The 26578-nt window shown below is 47.4% G+C and overlaps 1 protein-coding gene across 3 annotated transcripts in view; it reads left to right on the top strand.

The window, feature by feature from the left end:
- The window catches only part of ZNF462 (zinc finger protein 462), a 142589-nt gene that overhangs the window by 45031 nt on the left and 70980 nt on the right, over window positions 1–26578 (top strand). For 2 of the 3 annotated variants that reach the window (XM_082656518.1, XM_082656517.1), the window contains 5 exons: window positions 10871–11120; window positions 12312–17893; window positions 18701–18865; window positions 20459–20745; window positions 24510–24628. In XM_082656518.1, the coding sequence (XP_082512644.1) occupies window positions 10898–11120; window positions 12312–17893; window positions 18701–18865; window positions 20459–20745; window positions 24510–24628 (6376 nt within the window). In that variant the 5' untranslated portion in view covers window positions 10871–10897. The remainder of the gene's footprint in view (window positions 1–10870; window positions 11121–12311; window positions 17894–18700; window positions 18866–20458; window positions 20746–24509; window positions 24629–26578) is intronic. The other variant, XM_082656519.1, reaches the window with a different exon arrangement.

Genomic DNA, 26578 nt, shown 5'->3' with positions numbered 1-26578 from the left:
CTGAAGCAGGAGCACACTGCCTGCGTGCCTAAGAAGATCTTTGAACAGCCAGACTGCAGATGATGGAGTTTGCACCCTTTCAGTTAATCTCCTGAGTATAGAATTCTGAGCAGAGGAGGAGACACTGGGGGTTATTCTGGAATCTGCCTCCTCAGTGAAGAAAGACTCTTGTTTGTGAGCATATATGGGGCGTGGACTTCAAGTGTGAATAACTACTAATGAACTGAATAACATTTATAGAGTGTTTTTACTGCCGATTTCCTTTCTCTAATTATGGAATTCAACAGATTTTTTTTTTTTCCTGCTTCAGAGAGTATGTTCCAGAAGCCTTGGGCAGGTTATTTTTCCTGAGACCTTCGGTTTCACTAACTGAAAAATGAAGATATTGGGCCCCATTGGACGACATGGTCTTTGAGATCTCCTCTCTAGTGGGCACTAATGAGCTTACAGATAGTTAACTTTTAGGAGTGAAGTCTTCTGTTTGAGTTAAAGAAGGCACAGGTAATTTATTGTTTCAATATTTTTTAGGGAAGCCAAGGAGAGAGAACTCTGTTCCTACCTAATTTCTTTATACTTTCCTCTACTGAAAAGGTTTATACAGTTTTGAGCTATCGGGGAGAATTGTTCCTCAGCCTTTCCAGAATCTTTGCAAACAAGAATTGAAAGGTTTTTTTGTGGAGGGAAGGCAACCAGATAGTCTCAAGTGTAGCCCCAGGTGATGATTCCAAGTGTCACATCAGTTTAGGGGAGCTTAGCAGTGTTATAAATATGTGGGTAGAATGATGCTGCCAGAGTACCTTCCGCTTGGATGGTGAGGAAAAGCAAGGTGGCCACTTCCTCACGTATCAAGGACAGGTGGGGACGTGGAATTCCTAATATCGCAGGAGTCAGCCAAGTGCTGTGATGTGGCTTCATGAACTTTATGAGCTGAGTGGGAGCAGTGGGATATAGTGCTAAGTTTTGTTCTGTTTTGTTTTTCTGGTCATGGAGCCTCTCTGGAATTGCTTAGGTTCCTATATGTTTACTTTGGGTTGGTACCACTGGTTAATTTTCTCCTGGAAAGCAGGCATGCACACACTCATTCATCCCACAGATCTTGTCAGGGCCAGACCCGTGCTGGGCCCTGGGGATGTAAGAACCAAAAGGAACACGGTACTCATCCTTTGAAGAGTGATTTTGAGTAGCCTGGGGCCCCGTCACTTTGAGAGAAGATAATTTTGTATGTTGGAGAGGAGAGAATGTGCATGATGTTTTTCATAGAAATTCTAGTTGGAGGCCACGTGCTAACTGTAGGACTTGACCATTTTTAATGATGTTGATCCCTTACCCACAGAGCCCACAGGGTCATCATCAGTGCAAGGGGCTTATCACTAAGGACAGATGGACCAGTTATATTCCTTAATCTTGGATTTTTCTTGAAAAGTTTATAGTAAAATACCCAAATCAGAAAAATAAAACTAAAAAACTCATGATGTCATAGGACAGGAAGGCTACTAAGATCATTTTGAACCATGGAACCATAGAATCTTTGAGCTGGAAGAGAACTTGCTGATCATCTAGTCCTGAGATTCCCCAGCCAGGACCACATGAAAGGCTTATAAAGGCAGGTGGCTTATAGGCAGAGACTGAAAATACCTGGAGACCACTTGTGACAGGGTTTCCATCCTCCACACTCTTGTCATTTTGGACCAGATCGTTCTTCCTTATGGGGGTTTTCCTGTGCGTCGTAGGATGTTTAGCAGCATCCCTGGCCTCTACGCATTAGATACCAGTAGCACCGCTCCCCCCGCCCCCACCCAGTTGTGAGAACCAAAAGTGTCTCCAGATATCCCTGGGCTGGGGTCTGTGGGGGTAAGATTGCCCCCGGTTGGGACCACTGCTCTGTGACAACATAAGGTTAGTAGGAGAATCTACCTCTCATAACCAATCTTTCTATGTTTGATTGGAATCTTATCACTCACAAGCTCTGCTTCATTCATTCATTTGTTTATTCATTCAGCACATTTGCTGAGTACCCATTGTGTGAACTGTCCCCAGTGCTGAAGATACCAGTGTAAATAGACAGGTGTGGGCTTGCTATCAGGGTGCCTGTGTTCTAGCAGAGGGAGATGGAGCACAAACAAACAGGTATCATAGCAACAGTGAAGGAACTTAAAAGGCAGCGTCATGTGGTAAGAGAAAGTCAGCATGGTCAGAGCTGTGGGTAGGGGCTCGATTTCATGGGGATGGGGAGGGCGGGCTAATATTAGATGGAGTTGTGAGAAAGCCCCTTTGAGCCCAGAATTGCATGAGGAGGAGTCAGCCGTGACGAAACTAGGCATTTATTTGTCTCTGAATAATAATAAAAAGTGAGAGATGAATTAAGTCAGAAAAAAATCTTTCAAAATACGAGAAGAAAATTTTGTAAAACACTCCTTTGTACAAAAAGGTTGACTGGCATAATCTAATCTCTTCATTTAGTGAAATGATCCAAGTAAAGGCTTCGAAAGACTTGTTCAAGGTGAAGGTGGCAGGCGGAGCCATCACACCTGCTGGGAATAAATTATTTTACTTGCTGGAGAGGCATTTCTGGATCCTTGTCTTTTTTTTTTTTTTTTTTTTTTTGAGCAGCCCAATAGTGAATAAGCTGAAAGACCTAAGTTTGTTGGGCAAAGTGAGATTTTCATTAAGGATTTATGGAACGTGGGGCTTGGCCAAGTACCTGAGCCACTGTAGTGTTTTCACATGGTGATAAATCCTACTGTTGTGTTGGCAGACAAATGTCTTAACTTTCTGCTAAGAAGTTCTTGAGGCGCAGTGATTTTTAGGAGTAAACTTACTTGCTGAGAGTAGATTGGAGAGACTGCAAGAGAAAAGGAATTCTTTAGCTATCATGTAAAAGAAAATATTCCTAATTCTTGGGTATCTGCCAGTTCCATACATAAGAACATAGGGTGTTTTTCCTGTTTTCTTGGAACGGGGTAGGAGAACCAATGGAGCTCAGTGGGCAGTGCCTTCTGCTATAGGTGGAGGCCAAGAGGAGAAAAAAAAAAAATCACAATCTTCTTGAATAGGAGGACTTCACAGTGGTCACGATTCCTGATTCACACAAGCCCAGCCATTGTTTACCTTTCCAGAAAGCAGTCTGCTTAGGGCTTTCAGCCTGAGGGGGTAGTTAGATCAGGAACCATGGAGTGGCTATATTTTGTCAAATATAAGAAATTGAACTGGAAAGGTTACTGCATCAGGGCCTTGTGTGCCACAGATATAGGCAGACTCGGGACAATTCTCATTTAAAGGAAGTGACTTGTCTGAATTTTCTGAGCACAGCGTGAGCACAAGGCAAAGAACAAATCTCAGAGGGATTAGATTGGGACTTTTGTGGGCTTTTCCTCAAATAAGAGAGGTTCTTCTGGCAAAACTTTCTTATACTTTCACCAGCCCTGGATCCTTTCGTTTTGTTTTTTTTTTTTTCCTCTCAGAAGGTAATAGAGAGCAAGGTGAGTTGTTCGAATGGTTTCTGGATTCATTCACTAAAACTGTAGAATTTAGACATGGTGGGGTTGGCCAGACCTTCTGTGCCGGGCACAGATCTGGCTGTGAAGACATGCCCAAGGCCTGTGGTCAGCGAAGCCTTCAGACCCACAGAGGAGCTACTCAACGCGTGGTTTGGTCTTTCACGATATGGAAGATGCCTTTGACTCAGCTTCTGCTTACTCTGCGTCTTAATCAGTTCTGTAATGAAGACCCAGCAGCATATCTGCAACTTCCCTTTAATTTTACAATTTTTATAATGAGAGTTCTTGTAGTGTGAAAAGTGTCTGTGGAAACCCAGCCAGCATGCTGAAGAGTCTACAAAGGAATACAGCGATTTTCTGTCTCTGCCGTTGGGGTGAGGTTTGGCTCTAGAGGAGAGAAATCGGGTCCCTCTTGATCTCCAGGCTCGGGCAAGAATGGCTTCAAAGTTTCCAAGGAATTTCCTGATGGACCCATGACATTTCAGAGAATGCATTCGACCCTAAGAGTGGTTTTCGCTCATTTGGAAGAACAAAATGAGCTGGGATCTCATTTGTCATGGTTGCCTTTTGAGAATTTTAGCATGTGGAGGCGTCTTCATTTTGTTTTGTTTCTCAAGGAGAATATTGTCCGGACGCTTCTCAGAATTGGACTTATCTGGTGAACTGCAGGTTCCCCTTCACAGACAATGAAGTCTAAAGCTCCTGAGATACCACCCTGCTTCCTCCCTTTCTTTTCTAGTCCCTTCTCTCCTCTTTTATCTCCTTATTCAAATCACACGCTTCCTTTTCTAAGGACAGGAGAGCTGGCAGGCTGCCTATTGGCCGGTTGGCCTCAATTAGCCTTATATCATTGCAAAGGAATGCATGAATTCTCCAGAAGGTATGTACTATCTCTTTCTGTATTAGACACTCACTACCTGCTTTCATAACAGGTCACTCAGCCAGAATGGCTTCTTGTTTACATATCTGATATTGTTTTGGTCATTTGGATTAGATCATCTCATTTTAATAATGATCCCCGAGGTTATCTGTTATGAAATATTACTCCAACATGCTCTGTAAAACTTGAAAACTTGATTCAGGAAAACAAAGCTAAAATAAGAGAACCTGAAGGCTAGCATCCTTGGCCGCAAGGTGACTGGGGTTATTAATCTGCAGATTGCCTGCTTCAGACTCTGTCCCAGAGATGGAACAGAGGCCACACATGGGCATTGGCAGGACTCAGGCTCGCGTGGTATTTCTCTGCTACTATTTAAATTCAGTCTCATCTTGGGGGTTACATATGTGATTGCAAATTAATCCTTTCTCTTCTGAAAATTTGGTTTTGAAGAACAGCTGTGTCTCCCTTCTGAATTCCTTAATTATTTATCCTCCCTGATATGTTAAACCTTTCATTAGTGTGGTGAATTGCCAAGAGTACACAGAACTGCTTAGATCATGTAGCAAACAGTATAAACATTGGATAGGACATTTGAAGACACCACATGGTGAGCCAGGATCTATAGTTGTACCAAATGTTGTGGGATCAATGTAGGTGTCTTGTTGTTGGAAGTTCTTTGTTGGTTTATTTTGTTGGCTTATTTTTTTTTAATCACTGTAACATGGGAAGAGTATGTATGTCATTTGTACTTATTCAAAAGTGTTCTAACAGAAGTGTTAAATCTGGAGGGCACATGCCCCTATCTGAGTTCAAATTAAATCAAGAAAATGAATTATTTCATATATACGTACACGTATGTATGTATATATGTATGTGCAGAGGACAGGCACCCTATGATACATGTGTTTGCATATATATGCATGCCTGTGTGTGCATATCTACAGTCTGTATTTGCATTTGTAAGTGTGATTCCATAACTACTGTTCCTTTTCCTGAAAGGAGATTTCTACCTCTATTTCTTGATCCAGTCCTGTTTGGAAAGATGCTTTAAATGATTTTTAAATTAGAACTCCCACTTCGACCATGACAAGAGTAAATGATAAGCAGTGATGTACAACACGTCTTGTTGCTGAGAGTAGCAACCCACACTCAAAAGTGGATTAGTTAGTGATTTTTTTTTCCCCTCATTTTTCATCCTAAGCATGAAAATTCTTCTTTCCTCCCAAACCACGTTCCTGGGGCTTGAAATAAGAGATGTTAACTTCCCAACACACCCCGCAGCTCTTTGACCTCATCATAGCAACAGTTTCTGATCTCAAATACATTTGTAGAATGATCTTTAAGTTCCTGATTTTTCTGTCTTTCTAGCTGAACGGTGCCGAAGTTTATGCATTCCACTAACTGATAATTGGTTTTTCCAATCATGGGAAAGGAAAGTAAGAAAAGCACAGACAATAGGTGCTCACTAAAGCCTTTTCTTAGAATTGTGATTCAAGAGAACGGAGGAGTTCAGTGTCTTACAAATGAAACTAGGTTTCTGGAGTGGACATAGGAAAAGCATCTTACGGTGTTTCTGGTTCTATTTCTCAAAGGCTTTGAAGCTTATAATTAGTTGCTCTTGAATCCCTGTGGCTGTGGTGCCTCACAGCTTTATTTCTGGTCTGCAGTCCTTCAGTCAGAGAACAGGGTAGGTCCAGGCAAGGCCTGCACCTTTTCATTTGGACACTTCCCGGAGACAGTTGGGATTTTGACTTGAAGACCGTGTTCGTGCTCCATGCAATCCTGGAGAACAGTGCTCGCCGAGGTGACCCAGGTGAGGGTTGTGGTGGCAGGATTGTAGGAGTGCCCTCAAACACCCAGGGCGCCTCCCTTCTCCCCTCCTGTCTGGGCAGTGAGTGGGGAGGACACATGATGAACCTGTGGATTGTCCCCTTTCACCTTCACAGGAGGAAAATGGAGGCATAATGGGTCTCTGAAATTGTGAACACAGAAAGTGGGTGGGCAGACGGTAGAAATTAAAATTGGTGGGTTTTTTTTAAGTTGAAGTGTAGTTGATTTACAGTGCTGTGTTACTTTCTTTTTTTTAATTTATTTTTTAATTTTTTAATTTTTTGGCCACACCGCATGGCATGTGGGATCTTAAGTTCCCGGACCAGGGGTTGAACCTGCGCCCCCTGCAGTGGAAGTGCAGAGTCCTAACCACTGGACTGCCAGGGAATTAATTCCCTGTGTTACTTTCTGAAGTATAGCAAAGTGATTCAATTATATATATAGATCTACTTATCTGTCTTTTTTTAGATTCTTTTCCGTCATAGTTTATTACAAGATATTGAACATAGTTCCCTGTGCTATACAGTAGGACCTTGCCATCTTTTTTTTATATATATAGTAGTTTGATTCTGTTAATCCTAAACTCCTAATTTATCCCTCCCTCCCCCTTCCCTCTTTGGTAACCATAAGTTTGTTTCCTATGTCGGGGAGTCTGTTTCTGTTTTGAAAATAGGTTCAAAATTGGTGTTTTTAAGATTGAGGAAGAGCAGCTGGTGGCCATTCTCTCCCTTTCCCCCTTCTCAGCTGTATATTCCCAATCCTTAACAAGATCTCTGGATTTTCTTTAAATATGTCTTCAAGAGTTTGTCCAATATGGAAAGTTGGGTTTGGGGTTTCCCATCAAAACCCCACCTCTTGAAAACTCTATAGACTTATCCATGTAAATTGCACAGACCAACACGTGGCAATCCATAGTGCAGAGTCGTGATAATTAGTATGGTCAATTAGTATGGTCGTCTAGAGGTTTCACATTAGGAGGACTAATCACATTAGGTGCTAGCTTATTTGGGAACGAATCCATTTTTCATCTGCCTGCCAAGGCCTCATCATGGGTGGTGTTGTGAGTCTAGTCGTCCGATGCCTGTTTGACCTTGAGGGGCCTGGAGATATTGCGTTGGGAGTAGGAGATGGGGCCGGTGGGGGGGGGGGGGACACGCTTGTTTGATTTGTAGATTCATCTCATGACCTTTTGAAATAGCATTTCTTTCAGTTAGTTCAGAAGCTTCCTCTTCGGCTTTTGATTTTGCTGATTTGGTCAGTGGGGAAAAAAAAATACTGCTAATCTCATTATCGCAGTAGAATTTTTAAATAAAGTAAATAGATAGGAGATCAAGGCTTTTAACTTGAAATCGTCATTTGGTAGCAGCTCAGTGTCTGGTGTAGCCTTTTAGGGTTGCTGTTCTTTCTCGGTTGATGAAACAGTCAAATATGCAAGAGAGTATTTCTCATCTTTGTTCCCATCTTTGTTGTTGGTTTCTCAGAGGATTACCATCTGCTGCAAAAACATCCTCGAGCTGATGGATGGGTCATCCTCAGGTCCAGCTTTCTTTGTCTCTCTCCTCCCCTGTTCCGTCTCCGCCTCCCTCCTCTCACTTTTCGCCCATGTGTGCGTCCTCAGTCTCATAAACACGTCAAGTTTCTGTGTCTTTGATTGTTTAGGCCATGCAGGCAATTTCTGTTTCCTTCTGTCAGCGTCTCCAGGAGCAATGTGTGCACAAAGACAAAATGGCTTTCAGAGGAGGCCACATCCTCATCTGAGGACTCAGTGCAGACATCCAATTGAAGGCCACTCGGTGGTAACCAGACACTGGTTCTCTCGGCAGCCTGGAGATTAACCTCTTCTAAGGCTCTGTGCTATTTTTGAGGTAGAGTCTGCAACAACATTAAAGCTAGAACCTATTAGGAAATCACTTTCATCATCTCTTCTTTTTCCAAATCAGTGGCTTTTTTTTTTTTTTCCTGATCTCCTAACCCTTTAATCTCCTTTGTAGCAGAGCAAGGAGACCGTTGGTTTGTTTGCATCCAGCGAAGTTTGAATCCTTCCTTGCTAAGAGCTTCGGAAGACACCAAGATATTAGAGAACCGTGCAGAGAGATGAATTTCATCTCGGGGTGGATGACTTAATGCCAAAGGTGCCCTGCTTTCCTTGGGCAGAACTGTCATTTTTTTGGTGGATGTTGTGCGAACTAGGCTCAAACTTTCCAAAAGACACACAGCAGAAAGCCTTTTGTTGCATTATTTCTAAAGGCTTGAAGTTTTGAAGGGAAGAGATTTTGTTTTGCTCTCGGCTACACAATGGAGCTTTCAGAGAACCTCTTTTAAAAGGAATAGCTACAGCCTTTGTGTTGAAGGGTGTGCCTGTTGGCAGGGTCCGCTGATGCAGACAGACTGGCTGGTGATTAACAAAGGTCATTAGACTTTGGAATCTGGCAAGCAGAGTCGGATGGTATGTCTTCTGTGTGTGGAAGGACGACTCCCAAGAAGCCAAGGCATTCTGGAGGTTCCCCCCTCCAGCCCACCCCCAAAGGCAGCTGGAGAACAGGGTCTGGTCCAGGAACGTCCTGCGGTAACCAGGGCTGTGCTGGGATGAACGGACTAGCCCATCAGGCATGGGATAAAAGAACCTTCGGAGATCCTGGTGAATGACATTTGAGGAGGAGAGAGGTGCTGCTTTTTCGGGAAGGAGTGAAAACAGTTCCTCCTTTGTTGGGAGGAGGAGGGCAGAGGAGGGGCCCAGGCTGCTCCTCTCCTGTTGCCTCGGCCCGGCAGCCTGGCAGCATCCATCCCAGAGAAGCCATGTTGTGCTCAGAAGGGAGGCTCTGAGCTAAAATGGCCGCTCCTGAAGCTCAGAGGACTAGGGCAGCTTAGTGAGACTTAGAGCTCCAGTGACGCAGGAGCTCCTATCTCTTGAAAGTGTGATAAACACATTCAGCAGAGCTGTGGCTTGTTTGGCTGAGATGAAAGGACTAAGCTGGGGGGATGGGGAGCGCACACTGGATGATCTGCCTTTTTGCCGTGAAGTGTTCTAAATGCAGGAGTCGTCTGCACTATGGAAAAATTTGTGTTCAGGTCTAATGGGCTGTGCGAAAAGGAGAAGTGGGGTGGGGCCTCGGTGACGGCTGTAATTTGATCCAGAGCTGATAGCAACCTCTTCCACACAATTTGGGTTGGTGCTGAGACAGAAAAGCTGGTGTGGCTGGGAATATGGAGGCTGAGTTAGCCGACAGGGACTCTGGTGCACAGTTCAGGGTTTATTGAAAAAAAGGAGAAATTGCTGGGTGAAAGGGGAGAAGGTAAATCTCTGTGTGTCTCACTCTGCAAGCTCAGGCTGTCCAGAGCTGGACTTGCCAGGAGTTATTTTCACAGGAGCATTCTTTCAGAGAAAATCCTCCTGCCATAGCTCCTTTCACTGCATTGACAGATTTCTCCACTGTATTCTTCCTGCAGAAATCATTGATCTTTTACAATAAAAGTATAGAAAGTTGCTGTACGATCAAAGTATCGAAAGATTTGGCTTGTGGCTTTTGTTCTTGGACATCTGGTTCTAGATTACAGTGACTCAGTAGAGTTTGCTATGAGCTCAGTGAAGTAACTCAGTCATTAAGATAATAACTGGGTATCTCAACTTAAGATAGGAAGGCGTATGCCTTCTCATACATTTTTAACTTCTTAATGGTGGGCCGCTCCATTGAGTTCGTGTGAAGCTATCTGTATCTTTCAATCACACAGTAAATAGCAGGACAGAGGCAGCCGGGCAAGTTTTACTTTATTCTGAATCAGGTTCACTGCTTGTTATGGCCAAGTATGCACTCCACATTTGTAAAGGGGAGAAGTAGAAAAAGGGAAAGTCCTGCCTTAGAAGCCCTTCTTCCAAACCACGTGCATTTCTGTTGCCTTAGTGTAAATCGAGGTACCGAGGTGCAACCTGAAACTAGAAACTGGATTGTCGTCTAAAGTTGGTTGTTTAAGAATCTCTTGAGAAATATTTTATGACCTAATTAGATTGGAGAAGCTGTTAGGTTATAATTGGTAGGTAGTAAAAAGCAAATAACCATTTAGCTCATGAAAAAAAAAAATAAACCGTTTAAAGAAGGGAAGAAGGAGGTGTACCGCAATATCAGTTAAGAGAGCAGAAGCGCTTCCTACTGCCACTCAGAGATTCAGTACTGTTTCACCGTTTGGTGATAAAACATCCATGTTTTACAGTATTAAAACAGCTAATGAAGAGTGAAGTTTGTCCTTTCTTCTGTATGGGCCACCTCTTTACTTCTGAGAAGATTCTGGTTCAAAAATAAAACTGGTCCCAGCCGGAATCAAAGTCAGTATTAACCTACCAAGAAATCTGAATTCAGTCAAGAAATTCAGAAACTGCTAAAACTTTTGAAGTATTAGGGGTTTCTTTGGCACATAGCACTTGCAGATACATCAAGCTAGAAAAAGGTTACCTGGTTTTTCCCCCCTTCTTTGAAGTTAGGAAGTCAAGGACACCATCCCTGTTATGTCTGATTTCCTTTCTTTGGCCAGTGTTCCATCTGGCAAAGTCCAGTGAGAGGAAATGGCCGATATTGGAATTTCTTCCATCAATGGACTTGTAGCCCCAGCAGCCTGGGGTACGCGATGAGCGCAGGCCTTAAGGTGTTTCGTCTGCCTTCTGCCACCGCAGGTTCCTAATGTGAGAGGGTAGACCCAGATGATGGAGGTGCTTCAGTGCGATGGCTGTGACTTTAGAGCCCCGTCTTACGAAGATCTCAAGGCGCATATCCAGGATGTCCACACGGCATTTCTGCAGCCAACGGACGTTGCCGAAGACAATGCGAACGAGCCGCGCTCTGGGTCCATGAATGCCAGTAACCAGACAGAGGTGGAGTTTTCGTCTATAAAGGATGAATTTGTGATTGCAGAGGACTTATCAGGTAAATCTGTCCTGGGCTCGGCATATCTGATGTATTTCACTGCCCTCATCTATTTTGAGCCTGTAGCCGTGGTTCTTTTTTTTGGACAGGAGAGTAGGACTTATTGGTTGGCGTGAGTAAGGAGGGGACGGTGCCAAGGCTCTTCTGAGTGCAGGGTCCGCCGCTTGCCCAGAGGGCCAGGATTACGGATGTATTTGACCTCGCAGCCATCTGGGATGAGCTGCTTTTCTGCCACCTTGTTTTCAAATTCATCTGCATTAAACTTAGTAAATGCCCACTTCTTGGAGATGTGGCTCTTCTGGTGGCCAGGGAACTTGAACTTGGCCCTGTGGAGGGCCTTAATCACATGCTCCTTGTTCTGCAGCCTGGTGCGGATGGACCTTATGACTTGGCCAGCGTGGACCCTGGCCACTGTGCCCTGGGGCTTTTCAAAGGCACCGCACATACCTGTCTGGAGCCTAGATTGGGCACAACATGCCAGTCATGAATGTCCACTGGAAAGGGCTGTCTGCAAGGTCCCTTAAGGCAACCAGTACAGGCAGCAGGCTGCATACAGTACCGAGGAGTCTGTAGCCGTGGTTCCTGACATGCATGGTTCCCACAGAGTTTCTTGCTCTCTGCGAGCCTCTTTTTTTTTTTTTTTGGCCACGCTGCAAGGCTTGTGGGATCTTTAAAGGTTCCCCGACCAGGGATTGAACCTGGGCCACGGCAGTGGAAAAACGCTGAGTCCTAACCACTGGACCGCCAGGGAATTCCCACTTGTGAGCCATTTTTGTGGTTTGGGCATCATGTTTCTCTTCTTGAGTAGCCCAGGTTATTGTTCTTTCAGCTTCCTCTGTTTCTTAGCTTCCCTTCAGTTTGGAGCACAGGGTAGTATCTTGGAAAGTTCTAGAATGAATATTGCAGTCTGTGAAACTTGCATTTTCATAGCTCTGTGGCACATGAATCGAGATGTGGAGACTCTTGCACCTGAAGCCAAGCACTGCCTTCCGTCCGTGAGAAGCAACGTGTTTATGTTCGTTAACGCTTCATTAATACTCTTCAGGGCCTCATCTTGAGATGTTAGGCTTTTTGAATGTGATGTTTATTAATGAAGGATAATTGAGAAGAAAATGGATTTGCATGATTGAATTTCTTGACTCGCTTTTGCTATGCTTTTCTCTTCCCACTTACCTTATGCCTTCTCTTTAGGTCAAAATGCAACTGCATTGGGGACCGGAAGTTACTATGGCCATAGTCCAGGATATTACGGTCAGCATATTGCCTCTAATCCCAAACCAACAAGCAAGTTTTTTCAATGCAAGTTCTGCGTACGCTACTTCAGGTCAAAAAACCTCCTCATTGAACACACTAGGAAGGTCCACGGAGCTCAAGCTGAAGGGAGTTCAGCGGGACCTCCTGTTCCAGGATCCTTAAATTATAATATCATGATGCACGAGGGATTCGGAAAGGTCTTCTCTTGCCAGTTTTGCACATACAAGTCACCAAGGAGGGCAAGAATAATTAAGCATCAGAAGATGTATCACAAAAACAATTTGAAGGAGACCACTGCTCCTCCCCCTGCCCCTGCTCCGATGCCAGACCCAGTGGTCCCACCCGTGTCCCTGCAGGACCCCTGCAAGGAGCTGCCGGCGGAGGTCGTGGAGCGCAGCATCCTAGAATCTATGGTCAAGCCTCTGACCAAGTCTCGAGGCAACTTTTGCTGTGAGTGGTGCAGCTATCAGACCCCCCGCCGGGAACGCTGGTGTGACCACATGATGAAGAAACACCGCAGCATGGTCAAGATCCTGTCCAGTCTCAGGCAGCAGCAAGAAGGGACTAATCTGCCTGATGTGCAGAACAAGAACGCTCCCAGCCCCACTTCTAACTCCACCTATCTGTCTGTGAATGCTGCCAGCCGGGAGCTACCCAACACTAACGTCTCCACCTTCAGGGGCTCCATCGGCAACTCCATCATGAGACCCAATTCTTCTTCCGCTTCCAAGTTTTCGCCCATGTCTTACCCTCAGATGAAGCCGAAGTCACCTCACAATTCTGGCCTCGTCAGCTTGGCGGAGAGATCCCGTTACGGAATGACTGACATGACCAATTCTTCTGCCGACCTGGAAACTAACAGCATGCTGAATGACTCTAGTTCCGACGAAGAGTTAAATGAAATAGACAGTGAGAATGGCTTAACTGCTCTGGATCATCAGACAGCAGGCATGTCCGCGGAGCAGCTGATGGGCTCAGAGGGCAACAAATTATTGGAGACCAAGGGGATCCCATTTAGAAGATTCATGAACAGGTTCCAGTGCCCCTTTTGTCCGTTCCTCACCATGCATCGACGTAGCATCTCCCGTCACATAGAAAACATCCACTTATCCGGAAAGACAGCCGTCTACAAATGTGATGAATGTCCATTTACTTGCAAGAGCTCGTTAAAACTTGGGGCTCACAAACAGTGTCACACGGGTACAACGTCAGACTGGGATGCTGTGAATTCCCAGAGTGAAAGCATCGCTTCTCCGCTGCACGAAGGTGTCGTGTCTTACGAGAGCTCGAGCATCAATGGGAGAAAGTCGGGGGTCGTGCTGGAGCCCCTGCAGCAGCAACAGCCGCCCCCGCCGCCCCCGCCGCCCCCGCCTCCGTCACAGCCTCAGCCGCCGCAGCTGCAGCCGCCCCATCAGGTGCCGCCCCCGCCCCCGCCGCCCGCGCAGGCCCCGCCCCTGCACCCCTACAAGTGCACCATGTGTAATTACTCCACCACGACTCTGAAAGGGCTGAGGGTGCATCAGCAGCACAAACACTCCTTCTGCGACAACTTGCCAAAATTCGAGGGGCAGCCCTCCAGCCTGCCAGCGGACGGCGAGACAGACAGCCACCCCTCTTCCAGCAACACTGTGAAGAAAAGTCAGACCTCAATTCTTGGGCTGTCCTCCAAGAACAATTTTGTAGCTAAGGCCTCTAGGAAACTCGCTAATGACTTTCCTCTCGACTTATCGCCCGTGAAGAAGAGGACCCGGATTGACGAGATCGCAAGCAACCTGCAGAGCAGAATTAACCAAACCAAACAGCAGGAAGATGCGGTGATCAACGTGGAGGATGACGAGGAGGAGGAGGAAGACAACGAGGTGGAGATCGAGGTGGAGCTGGACCGGGAAGAAGAGCCACCGGAGCCCGTCCTGGAGGTGCCCACGTCCTTCTCAGCGCAGCAGATCTGGGCGAGAGATGCCCCTGAGCCCCAGAAGGAGCCCAGCTTCAGAACTGTCACCCACGATTACAACGCCACCAACGGGGCTGAGATAGAGCTCACCCTTTCTGAAGATGAAGAGGATTATTATGGCTCCTCCACGAACATGAAAGATCACCAGGTTTCCAGCGCTGCTCTGCTCAACACCCAGACTCCTATCTACGGAACTGAGCACGGTAATGAAAATGCGGACTTTAGCGACTCGGGAAGGCTTTATTATTGCAAACACTGTGACTTTAACAACAAATCTGCCCGGAGCGTCAGCACCCACTACCAGCGCATGCACCCGTACATTAAATTCAGCTTCAGGTACATCTTGGACCCCAACGATCACAGCGCAGTGTACAGGTGCCTGGAATGCTACATCGATTACACCAACTTCGAAGACCTGCAGCAGCATTACGGCGAACACCACCCAGAAGCCATGAACGTCCTCAACTTCGACCACTCGGACCTGATCTACCGGTGTCGGTTTTGTTCCTACACGAGCCCCAACGTCCGAAGCCTGATGCCGCACTACCAGAGAATGCACCCCACCGTCAAGATTAACAATGCGATGATATTTTCGAGCTACGTGGTGGAGCAGCAGGAGGGGCCGAACACGGAGTCCCAGACGCTGAGGGAGATCCTGAATTCGGCTCCCAAGAACATGGCCGCGTCCGCTGCCGTGGCCCGTGGCGGCGGGGTGCCGGCTCCGTTCCCTAAGAACACCCCTTCCAAGACCTTTCCTCCAGAATGTGAAAATCAGAAGGACCCCTCGGTCAGCACCGTCGTCGTGTACGATTGTGACGTTTGCTCCTTCGCGAGCCCCAACATGCACTCTGTGTTGGTTCATTATCAGAAGAAACACCCGGAAGAAAAGGCCTCCTACTTTAGGATCCAGAAAACCATGCGAATGGTGTCTGTGGACAGGGGCTCTGCCCTTTCTCGGTTGTCATTTGAGGTGGGTGCTCCAGTGTCTCCCAAAATATCCGCCATGGGTTCCCCACCCCCCCCACCGCCCCCGCCACCAGACCTCGGTACCGAGCTTTACTACTGCAAACACTGCTCCTACAGCAATCGGTCAGTTGTGGGAGTCCTTGTCCACTACCAGAAAAGACACCCAGAGATAAAGGTTACCGCCAAATATATCAGACAGGCTCCTCCCACAGCCGCAATGACGCGAGGGGCCGATGGGCCCCAAGGCTCCCCCCGGGCACCGGCCCCCAGGCAGCAGCTCAGCCGGAGCGGCTCCGAGAGAGACGGCCCTCCTGCGGAGAGTGAGATGTTCTTCTGCCAGCACTGTGATTACGGGAACCGCACGGTCAAAGGTGTCCTCATCCATTATCAGAAGAAGCACCGAGACTTCAAGGCCAACGCGGACGTGATCCGGCAGCACACGGCCACCATCCGAAGCCTCTGCGACCGTAACCAGAAAAAGCCTGCCGGTTGCGTGCTGGTCCCCCCCTCGAACGTGGAGCGGGACAGAACGAAACTCCGGGCGCTCAAGTGTCGTCAGTGCTCGTACACCTCCCCCTACTTTTACGCACTGAGGAAGCATATCAAGAAAGACCACCCTGCCCTGAAGGCCACGGTCACGTCCATCATGCGGTGGGCATTTCTAGATGGCTTGATAGAAGCTGGCTACCACTGCGAGTGGTGCATCTATTCCCACACAGATCCCAACGGTTTGCTCCTCCATTACCAGAGGAGGCATCCCGAGCATTACGTTGATTATACGTACATGGCCACCAAGCTCTGGGCTGGGCCAGACCCATCCCCTCCCTCTCTCACGATGCCAGCTGAAGCCAAAACGTACAGATGCCGAGACTGTGTTTTTGAGGCCGTCTCCATCTGGGACATCACCAATCACTACCAAGCGTTCCACCCCTGGGCCATGAATGGGGACGAGTCCGTGCTGCTGGATATCATCAAGGAGAAAGATGCTGTCGAGAATCCCATCCCTGCGCCTGAAGAGCTCGTGGGCCCCGTGAATTGTGAAAACAGTATGCCGGCCCCACTGCCCGAGCAGGAAGCTGACTGCCCCGAGGACGCCAGGCTTTCCCCAGAGAAGAGCCTCCAGCTAGCGTCAGCCAACCCCGCCATCTCCTCCACCCCGTACCAGTGCACCGTGTGCCAGTCTGAGTATAACAACCTGCACGGCCTTCTGACCCATTACGGGAAGAAGCACCCAGGCATGAAAGTGAAGGCTGCTGACTTTGCCCAGGATATCGACATCAACCCGGGCGCTGTCTACAAATGCAGGCATTGCCCCTACATCAACACCCGCATCCACGGCGTCCTGACCCACTACCAGAAGCGACACCCGTCCATCAAGGTGACTGCCGAGGACTTCGTGCACGACGTGGAGCAGTCCGCCGACATAGCCCAGAACGACGTGGAGGAGACGAGCAGGATCTTCAAGCAAGGGTACGGCGCCTACCGCTGCAAACTGTGTCCCTACACGCACGGCACTTTGGAGAAGCTCAAAATCCACTACGAGAAGTATCACAACCAGCCTGAGTTCGATGTCTTTTCCCAGTCTCCCCCGAAGCTGCCCGTGACCCTCGAGCCCGAGATAACCACTGAAGTGAGCCCCTCCCAAGTCTCCGTGACCGAGGACGAGGTGGGAGAGGAGCCCGTGTCCACGTCTCACTTCGCTACCTCGCACCTGGTGTCTCACACTGTGTTCCGGTGCCAGCTCTGCAAGTACTTCTGCTCCACGCGGAAGGGCATAGCCCGGCACTACCGCATCAAGCACAACAACGTACGCGCCCAGCCTGAGGGCAAGAACAACCTCTTCAAGTGCGCCCTGTGTGCCTACACCAACCCCATCCGCAAAGGGCTGGCTGCCCACTACCAGAAGCGCCACGACATCGACGCCTACTACACCCACTGCCTGGCGGCCTCCAGGACCATCAGCGACAAGCCCAACAAGGTGATCATCCCGTCGCCGCCCAAGGACGACTCCCCGCAGCTCAGCGAGGAGCTCCGGCGCGCCGTGGAGAAGAAGAAGTGCTCCCTGTGCCCCTTCCAGTCCTTCAGCAAGAAGGGCATCGTGTCCCACTACATGAAGCGTCACCCGGGGGTGTTCCCCAAGAAGCAGCACGCCAGCAAGTTGGGGGGCTACTTCACCGCCGTCTACGCCGACGAGCACGAGAAGCCGGTGCTGATGGAAGAGGAGGAGAGAGGCGGCTTCGAGAAAGCCGAGGTGGAGGGGAGCGAAGGGCAGGAAATCGAGTGGCTCCCGTTCCGCTGCATCAAGTGCTTCAAGCTGTCCTTCAGCACGGCGGAGCTGCTGTGCATGCATTACACGGACCACCACAGCCGGGACCTCAAGAGGGACTTCGTCATCCTGGGCGGCGGCCCCCGCCCGCAGAGCTCCGCCTACCAGTGCAAGCACTGCGATAGCAAACTGCAAAGCACGGCGGAGCTGACCTCACACTTGAGCATTCACAATGAGGAATTCCAGAAGCGTGCCAAACGTCAGGAGAGGAGGAAACAGCTTTTGAGCAAGCAGAAATATGCAGATGGTGCTTTTGCAGATTTCAAACAAGAGAGGGTAAGGATATGTTTTGCTTTCCCTTCCCCCAGGAGGCCTCTCATCACTGGTGCCCACATGCACGTCTTCGCTGCCAGCCAAACCGCTACGGGCTTCCTAGTGACTTAGCCTGCCAGAGAGCTCAATAAGTCAATTAAACATTTCGAGCTTGATTATCCCCCACCCCCCGCGTTCTACGCTCACCCTTCTCCCCGGCCCCCTCCCTCTCGCCCCTCCCAAGGTTCCCCAGGGGAGGGTCGGGTGGCTTTTCTGTATTTCTCTCTGCCAAGTAGCCTTATCCGAGGCCTAGTTACAGGACAACGCTCGCTCTCTTTCCCAGGGCAGTTGCGGGCCGTCTCTTGGTATCGTTAGCGCTTCTCAGCCACGTCTTGGTTTGCAGTGTCGGCTACAGGAACCTAACGTCTCCAGGAGTAGAGTTTTTTTTTTTTTCCTTCTTTTTTTTTTTTCTTTTTTGGTCAAGAAGTTCGCTAATGGCGTAGCTATGCGACGTTTCACCTGTGTAGTTGAAAAATTGGTTTGAAAACCAGATAACTTGGTGGCAGTGACCATGAGACTTCAGCACCGAGATCTTCTCTCCTCACAAGTCATAACCTGTTTGGGTTCTGGAGACTTCTCCCGCGCGCGCGCAGTGGGCAGCGCGCCTCGCCCCTGACGAATCTGTTATGTAAAACTGCTCGCCGTGTTAGCTCCCTTGGTTTTTAACCTGCTAATCTGCTTTAACGTAAAATCTGCTAGTAAGCTGCAAGAATAAATGCCGGCGTTGAGGGAGGGCTCGGAGTACTGATGGCTACCACTGTATTTTACCAGCCTTTTGGTCACTTAGAAGAGGTGCCAAAGATCAAGGAGAGGAAGGTGGTGGGCTACAAATGTAAATTCTGTGTGGAAGTGCATCCGACGCTCCGGGCCATCTGCAACCACCTGCGCAAGCACGTCCAGTACGGCAGTGTCCCGGCCGTGTCAGCCGCCGTGAAGGTGAGCACTGGGAAGGTCTGGATGAGGAGTCTTGTGTGTGAGCCCTTCGAGTTCCTAATTCACGCCGTTGCTCAGAGCCGCTCAGGAAAGGGCGACCCCACATGTGGGCGTTCCTGAGTTATGCTGGGATCGGTCTGGCTTGTTTTGATTTCTTTACAGGTTGGATCCTCCTCATCTTCCGTGTTTCGACCCGGTTGCGTTTCGATCTGGTTCCCTTCCACGCGGATAGTCTGGTGGAAACAGAAGATCCGGGCCTCTCGGTACAGGAGGCCTTGGGTCTCCCTTCTATGTTGCGTTTAGTGCCGTTAGGTGTTCGCTTTTGCAAGCGGCCCGGGCTCTTGAGAGGAGTCCAGTGGGTTCTGTTCCCATCCTCTTCTGCGCCTCCCACTGCCTGACTTCTTGCTGTTCTCATCTGGCGACGGTGCAGAGAGCCCGGGAGAATCCGTCTTTTACTTCTTATCCTGGGTCCCCGGAGGAGCGTTCAGAAACGTTAAATCTAAAACTGAAAGCCTCCAGGTCACAGTTGGCCCTGTGAGCCCTTTGACCTGATTTGTCTCCTCCATCCCCTCTCCCTCTGTGTTGCTGGCGAGCACCTTCTCTCTGCCCCCGACCAGTATTAGGCCACCTGGTTTGAAGATGATAACCCTAAAATGAGCCACTGTTTCAGTGACCCAGCTGCCATCCCTGCCTTCCAGGGTATTGCTAACCACTTAGTGTTGAGCAGAGAAGTCAGTTCAGGGCTCTGCTCTCTCTCTCTCTGGATACGTGAATGCATTTCTGTCATCGGCCCTTCTTGCTCTTGAGTCCTGTTTTGCCAATGTGGCATATGGAGGCGAAGCTTCCGCTCTTCCCATTGAAGACTGAAGCCTTGTGGCTGGCGGCACAGCAGTGAGTGGCACGGGGACAGCATCAGTCAGCTTCTTGCCCGCCACCAGGGTGTGTCCCAGCCTTGCGTCCCATAATTGCTCAAGGGAGACAGCGGCTCTTCCCGTGTAATCGGTAATCCGAAGGAGCCCCCCCAAGCCAGGCTAGGCTGCTTCTTAATTTTTTGAATTGATTGTACAGCAACCTTCGGTCAAGGGGTGATGTCACCGCCTGTGAGATGGGGATGAGCGTGGTGGCAGAGAGCTGGATCTTCCAGTTTCCTTCATTTCCCGAGGGTGTTCCAAGGCTCCCAAGTGCCCATACCGCACCATTCTCCTTTTTCCCCTTCCTTCCTCTCTTCCTTTCTCTGAGCCATAACCCTAACCTGCGTTATATCAGTTTCGCTAGGATCCCAATTTGAATTTTCTCTTTAAGATAGAAGGTAAGTGAGTGAACTGTCTTCAAAGTGGGAGAGCGGCTCCCTCAGCTTTCCCAGACAGTAGCAACCTGTGTCCGGATATGTTGCCCTCACGTCACCACCACTGCATGAAGGATGGCAGTTGGGTTTGCCCTCCCTCTAGGGGGAGCTGGAGAGGCAGGGGAGGAAGCCTTAACAGGAAATGCTTAACAGGAGTTTGGGAGAATGAAGGGAGAGGAGGAGAGCTGGGAGCAATGATGATGGATATTTATTTTGTTGGTGGGGCATGTGTGTGTGTGTGGTTCTCTTAGCAGGAGGCTGAAGACCCTTCCCACTTGTTCCTGGATGGACTGGAAGCAGCCAAAGATGCCAGTGGCGCCCTGGCGGACCGGGTGGATGGTGAACACTGCTTGCTTGATGGAATGTTGGAGGATGAAACCCGGCCGGGGGGATACCATTGTAGTCAATGTGACAGAGTCCTGATGTCCATGCAGGGGCTGCGTTCTCATGAGAGGAGCCATCTGGCCCTGGCCATGTTTACCCGCGAGGACAAGTACAGCTGCCAGTATTGCTCCTTTGTTTCTGCTTTCAGGCACAAGTAAGTGTTCACCGAGTGGGTGCAAGTGGTAACTGGAGGAGGTGGAAGGCGGGAGCGCTTGGAGGCGTCTGAAGGCCCCGCTCATGGTTCAGGCCTGCCGTTCAGTTGGCTGTGTTACCTTGAGCCTCTGTCGCCCCACCTGTCAAATGGGGCTGAGAACAGGAGATTGTTTGCCTGACATCAGATTTGGCGAAATCGGGCATTTAGAAAAAAAATTGAAGTATAGTTAATTTACAAGGTTGTGTTAATTTTAAGCGTACGGCAGAGTGATTCAGTTATACACACACACACACACACACACACACAAACACAATACATACACGCATTCTTTTTCAGACTCTTTTCCGTTACAGGTTATTACAAAATATCGAGTATAGTTCCCTGTGCTATACAGTAGGTCCTTGTTGTTTACCTATTTTATATAAAGTCGTGCAGTGATCCCCAACCTTTTTGGCACCAGGGACCAGTTTCTTGGAAGACGGTTTTTTCCACGGGGCGGGGGGTCGGTTCAGACGGTAATGTGAGCGATGGGGAGCGGCGGATAAAGCTCGCTTCACTCGCTCCCCCGCCGCTCACTTTCTGCTGTGCGGCCTGCTTGGGGGACCCCTGAAGTAGTGTGTATCTGTTAATCCCAAACTCCTAATTTGGTCTCCCTGGCCCCCACTATCCCCTTTGGTAACCGTAAGTTTGTTTTCTATGTCTGTAAGTCTATTTCCGTTTTGTAAATAAGTGCATCTGTATCATTTTTTTTAGATTCCACATGCAAGTGATATCATATGGTGTTTGTCTTTCTGTGTCTGACTTACTTCACTAAGTATGATCATCTCTAGTTGCATCCCTGTTGCAGCAAATGACATTATTTCATTCTTTTTTATGACCTAGTGCTATTCCATTGTACATATGTGCCACATCTTCTTCATCCATTCATCTCTTGATGCACACTTAGGTTGCTTCCATGTCTTGGCTATTGTAAATAGAGCTGCTATGAACATTGGGGTGCATGTATCTCTTTGAATGAGAGTTTTCTAAATTGGACCTTTTCTTAAAAGATAATTTTGGAGGTGTTGCTATGACTTACACAAGGAAAGACCAGAGAGTAGATGCGTTTACTGGTGCATCTGTCGAACATTCATCCAGAACCTAGTCGTCATTTGAGGAAGTAAAGTTCCATTTGGGAAATTTTAAGCAGCTAAGGAGGTAAAATTAGGACTTTTTAACCCATATGACCAAAGGGTCATTGCTTGGCATTTTTAAAAAGACCTGGAATGGTAAAGAAGTTTATCGATGCCAGAGAGATGCTTGAGGCGCAGGGTGGGTTGAGGAGACGGAGCTTCCTGCTACCCGGCACAGCTTTGAAATTGAAAATTTGGGTTTTTGTGTGAGGCTTTTCGGGGCGATAGGAAGAGGGATGGTTCTGAGAAGAAACAACCTTTTGTTGCCTTTCTCTCGCAACTGTGTGAGAGAGAAATTTTTCAATAACGTGTTCTACAGTCTTGGATGAAGGTGACTGATGGTGAGACTGACACGCTGTTTATTTTTATCATAATTGAAAATAAGTGATGGGCTGTTTGCTTCTTAAAAAAGATAAAGTGCTAGTTAGTGTCTGTTGAAAGGCAGGAAGAGGTGATGCTTCCACAGAGGTTAGGATGGGTTGCAAACTCTTTTATGATTATACAGAGCCTAGTATCCAATCTTTGTCATCAGATTCATGCCCTGGCCTCAAACTTGTGTAGTTCTCATCCGTTCGATAAGTATTTGTCGGACAGCAACTCTCAACGTTTTCTGACACACACAACCTCAATAGATCGTTGTGAATAAATGAATATGCCCTGTTGTTGAGGCTTTGGGGGAATATAAAGATGAATAGGACATGGTCGGTGATCTCAGGGAACTTAGGGTCTAGTCGGGTTGTAAGTAAAGCAAGCACGCAAATGACTTGGCAAAACAAGGCACATGTCTTTAAAAAAAATGTATCAATAAAATGCAGTGAAGTTTCAAAGAAGGGAGATGGTACATCTACTTTGGAAGAATCGGGAAGGTTTTATGGAACAGGGAGCACTGGAGCCAAGTCTTAAAGTAGGAAGACAGGACCTGCCAAGTTTGGAAAGAACATGCAATGTGGAGGAAACGATGAGTGAGTAGGGCCCTGAGGAAGAGATCGATGCTTAGGAGGGACCAGTTGGCGGTCTAGTTGGACTAATTTTTAAGTGATATGTAAAGGAATAGTAGAAGGTAAAGTCTGAATACCTGAGTAGAGACTGCATTTGGGGGGTCTTTGAATGCAGAATTAGTGCTTTGTAATATACATTACTGGTAAAAGGAAGACTCTGAAACGAGTAAAGGCATCTTAATCACTAACATTTATTGAGCCTCACTGTGTGCCAGGCGCTGTGCTACGTGCCTTCAAGTATTACCTCATTTTATTCTCAGAACAGCCCTATGAGGTATGGTCCCATTATCATCTCCCTTTCCTGGATAAGGGAAGTGAGGCCTTTTGATGTAGAGGGGTTATGGAACTTGCCCAAGGCCACTCGGCTTATGAGTAATAGCTAGCATTTGATCTCAGGCAGTCTGACTCCATCGCTTGTGCTTTTGAGTTGGAAAAAAGATGGGGGAGACCAATTAGGAGGCAGTGATAGTAGCTGATCCACGAAGTTAGAATGGAACTTGGGAACAGTTGAGGGAAGGAGGATCTTCATGTCTTGGGAAAATTGGCTTACCGGAGGGGAAGAGGGACAGAGTACAGTACAAATGGCACGGAGGTTTCCAGGCCGGTTGACTGACAGCTTGGAAGTGTTCTTTCTACAAAGAAGGGAATGAAGAAGAGAATTTGTTTGGGATTTAAAAAAACTGACGTGTTTGTTTCAGGCTGGTTGAGTTTAAGATAGCTGAAGGACATTCAGCGGGAGGTGTCCTTAGGCAGTGTGGAAAGGGCTGCTTTGGGGCTTGGGAGAACATTATATATTTAAATGGTAAGCAGTACTGTTCCCATATGAGTTATTTAGAATGGAATCTAGTTCTCCGGGGCATTGATACAAATTAAATTAGAACATCTTCCCACACCTCGTTGGGTAGATTTATTATTTTTTTTAGAGTAGTAATTATTATGAAATACTGGGAAATTATAATTAAATCATTTCTTTATAAGTTGCTTCTGGAATACGGATGTACAGCAAACATGGTTTTATCAGAAGGCATGGCCAGCCTTTGGATCACATGATTTCCTGTAAACACACCTGCAGTGGACCTCCATATTTAGAAAGACCTTGAAAATAGCCCATTGCAAGTGCCCTGCTCAAGTGTTCACAGCGGAATTAAGGTTTAAGAAGGAAGTCAGCCTTTTTTACATGCAAAATTTCTCTAATTCTCTTTTTTTTTTTTTATGGTGTAAGTTCAAGGACTCTTTGATAGGCACCTCATTGACTTTTCAGAAAACTTAAATTTGTCCATATTTTACCTTTTCCTTTTAGATGCCCTCTTCTACTTCACAGTGCTTTAGAGAAGGGAAAATAAGTCTACCAAGACCTGTTTCCATTGCCATGTCTCTCAAGCCAAAAAAAATTTTGATCTCTTCTTTCCTTTAGCTTCTCCAACTCTTGCCAGTTTGCGTTTGTTTGTTTTTTCCCTCCTGTAAGCACCATCCTTGGAAAGTAACAAAATGACTTTGAACAGCTTAGAAATGGGATTTCTGGAAAAGGGCAATGAGAAAATGTTGGATGCAATTTTTAATATTGTCATTTCCTTTTCTCTTCTTCTGCATCAAGTTTGGATCGCCATATGCAAACCCACCACGGACACCATAAACCTTTCCGATGCAAGCTCTGCTCCTTCAAGTCCTCCTACAACAGCCGGCTGAAGACACACATCCTCAAAGCTCATGCTGGTGAGTTGGTGTTCGCGGTGCACTGGTTCCCTGAGTTTGAAATTTAATAGTCTTCAGTGAGTGAAATTTTTAAGTCTGTTGCTCCATACACATGAGAATAAGGTTCTCTTGAGATGGTTGTGTATTCAGTTTTATTTTGACCTAATTAAAAAAATAAAAGAATGGCCCAAAGGCAAAATAATACCAAGTACCATGTCACGCATGTCATAGTTGATTCGTGCAGCTAACACATACCTACTGACAGATTCTTGCTACTCACAGGTTCTGTTTTCTAGAGAAATTTCTAAATTACCTGGACTTTCTAATGGAAATGCAAGAATTGGTACATCTCCTGAAGATAATTTCCAACTAAAATAAAGTGATAGTCTTGGGGACGTTCAAAGGGACACAGAGACCTCAGGATGTGTGAGATTTCTCATGAGATGCCCTTAGATGCATTTCCACATCCCAGATAAGAAATGACCGTGGGTCATGAGTGTCCAGGAGTTGTGTTGATCTCCATCACTCTATCATCCCATCTCATCGTGCTCGTCTCATGAACATCCCTTACGTACCAGTCTCTGTACTAATAAGCCTGGTATATTCATCATCTCATTTAATCTTCAGGGCAGTCCCAAAGGGTAGATGTTGTCACCCTCAGTGTCGGATGAAGCCACAGAGACTCAAAACCCAGTGTCCTGCTCAAGGCCACAGAGCCCATTCACTAAGAATTTGACTCCAGAACAAAAGCCTACATCCTTGTCACTCACAGGATGCTGCCTCCCTCTCTCTTCTGCTCTTTTCTACTTGGCATGTGATGGAGGATGCCCACAGGTGGCTAATCAGAACTCAACGAAGAGAGGAAAGAGGCATGAGTAAGAAAGGCAGTGTGGCAGGGTCTGGGCGGCCTCCTCCCAGGATGTCCCCAGTCCTCTGAGGAGCCCGACTCTGCAGCAGCCTGTGGCCCTCTCAGAGGTGTTGTCAGCCTTTGAGGAACTTACAACAAGCAAAGGAAAATTGGGAAACCAATAGCTTTAGAATAGCTAGCGATACTGTCAGAGATTCTTCTAGAGATCCCGTCTCCCTGCTGAGTTTCCTCAGCTAGGGTGTTTAGAATTCTAGTTGAATTCTAGTTTAAAATTTTTCAATCAGCTAGAATTCTTCTGTCTCATTTATTTGCTTCCCTTCCCTTATTAGCTTCCCTTCCCTTATTAGCTTCTTATTAACTGCCCAGAACCCGAGTCCTTCACTTTTGTCGTGTCCTCATCCCCTGTGGAAATACAGCCATGTCTCTACTGTTTCCTGAAGGTTGGGTCCCGTTGAACTGGCTTAATGGAGTAAAACTACGGAAGCCTTCAGGATGCCTTAAGCCCACTGGGGGTGGGGGAGGGGATGGCAGATTAGCTATATGGGCTCTTCTCTATCTGTTAGTATTTTTATATCTTCCAGAACATTTTACTAAAGTTCATGGAGTAAGAGGCTTCGGGGTTCAAACCACTCTTTTCTAACTGGTGTATATTGTAAATTATTCACTCGGGACACTGTCCTGGGGAGTTTTCCCCATAGATCTCAGCCTTGTCAAAAACACTTTACCAGTGGGAGTTGGGTAAGTGATTTGGCCTGTGGGAAAGACTTTAAAAAAGTGCCACAGGCTACACACGGACTCCAGGGCATTGAGCTGAAGTGTATATTCTTGGAGCTGACCAAGCAGACTGGTCTTCTGTGCTCGCTGGTTTGCAGGAAGGAAGCATCCAGAGAGAGAGGGTGGGAGCATCGTAATCCAGTTGTACACACACCTTGAACCGTTGGTGTCTATGACTTGGTCTTAGCTACAGAGAGTGGCTTGGCTTGGAGAAAGCCAAATCATTTTCCAGAAGACTCTTGACTCGTCTGTTCTAGATGGAGTGTTTTATTTTATTTTATAGGGTAAAAGGTAGTGTGTACTAACCAGATACCTGGATTTGAGTTCTC

This window comes from Grampus griseus (genome assembly GCF_964374135.1).
Source record: "Grampus griseus genome assembly, chromosome: 6".
In the NCBI taxonomy this organism is placed as follows: domain Eukaryota; kingdom Metazoa; phylum Chordata; class Mammalia; order Artiodactyla; family Delphinidae; genus Grampus; species Grampus griseus.
Note: the sequence above shows the minus strand (reverse complement) of the source record. Positions and strands in the feature narration are given on the sequence as shown.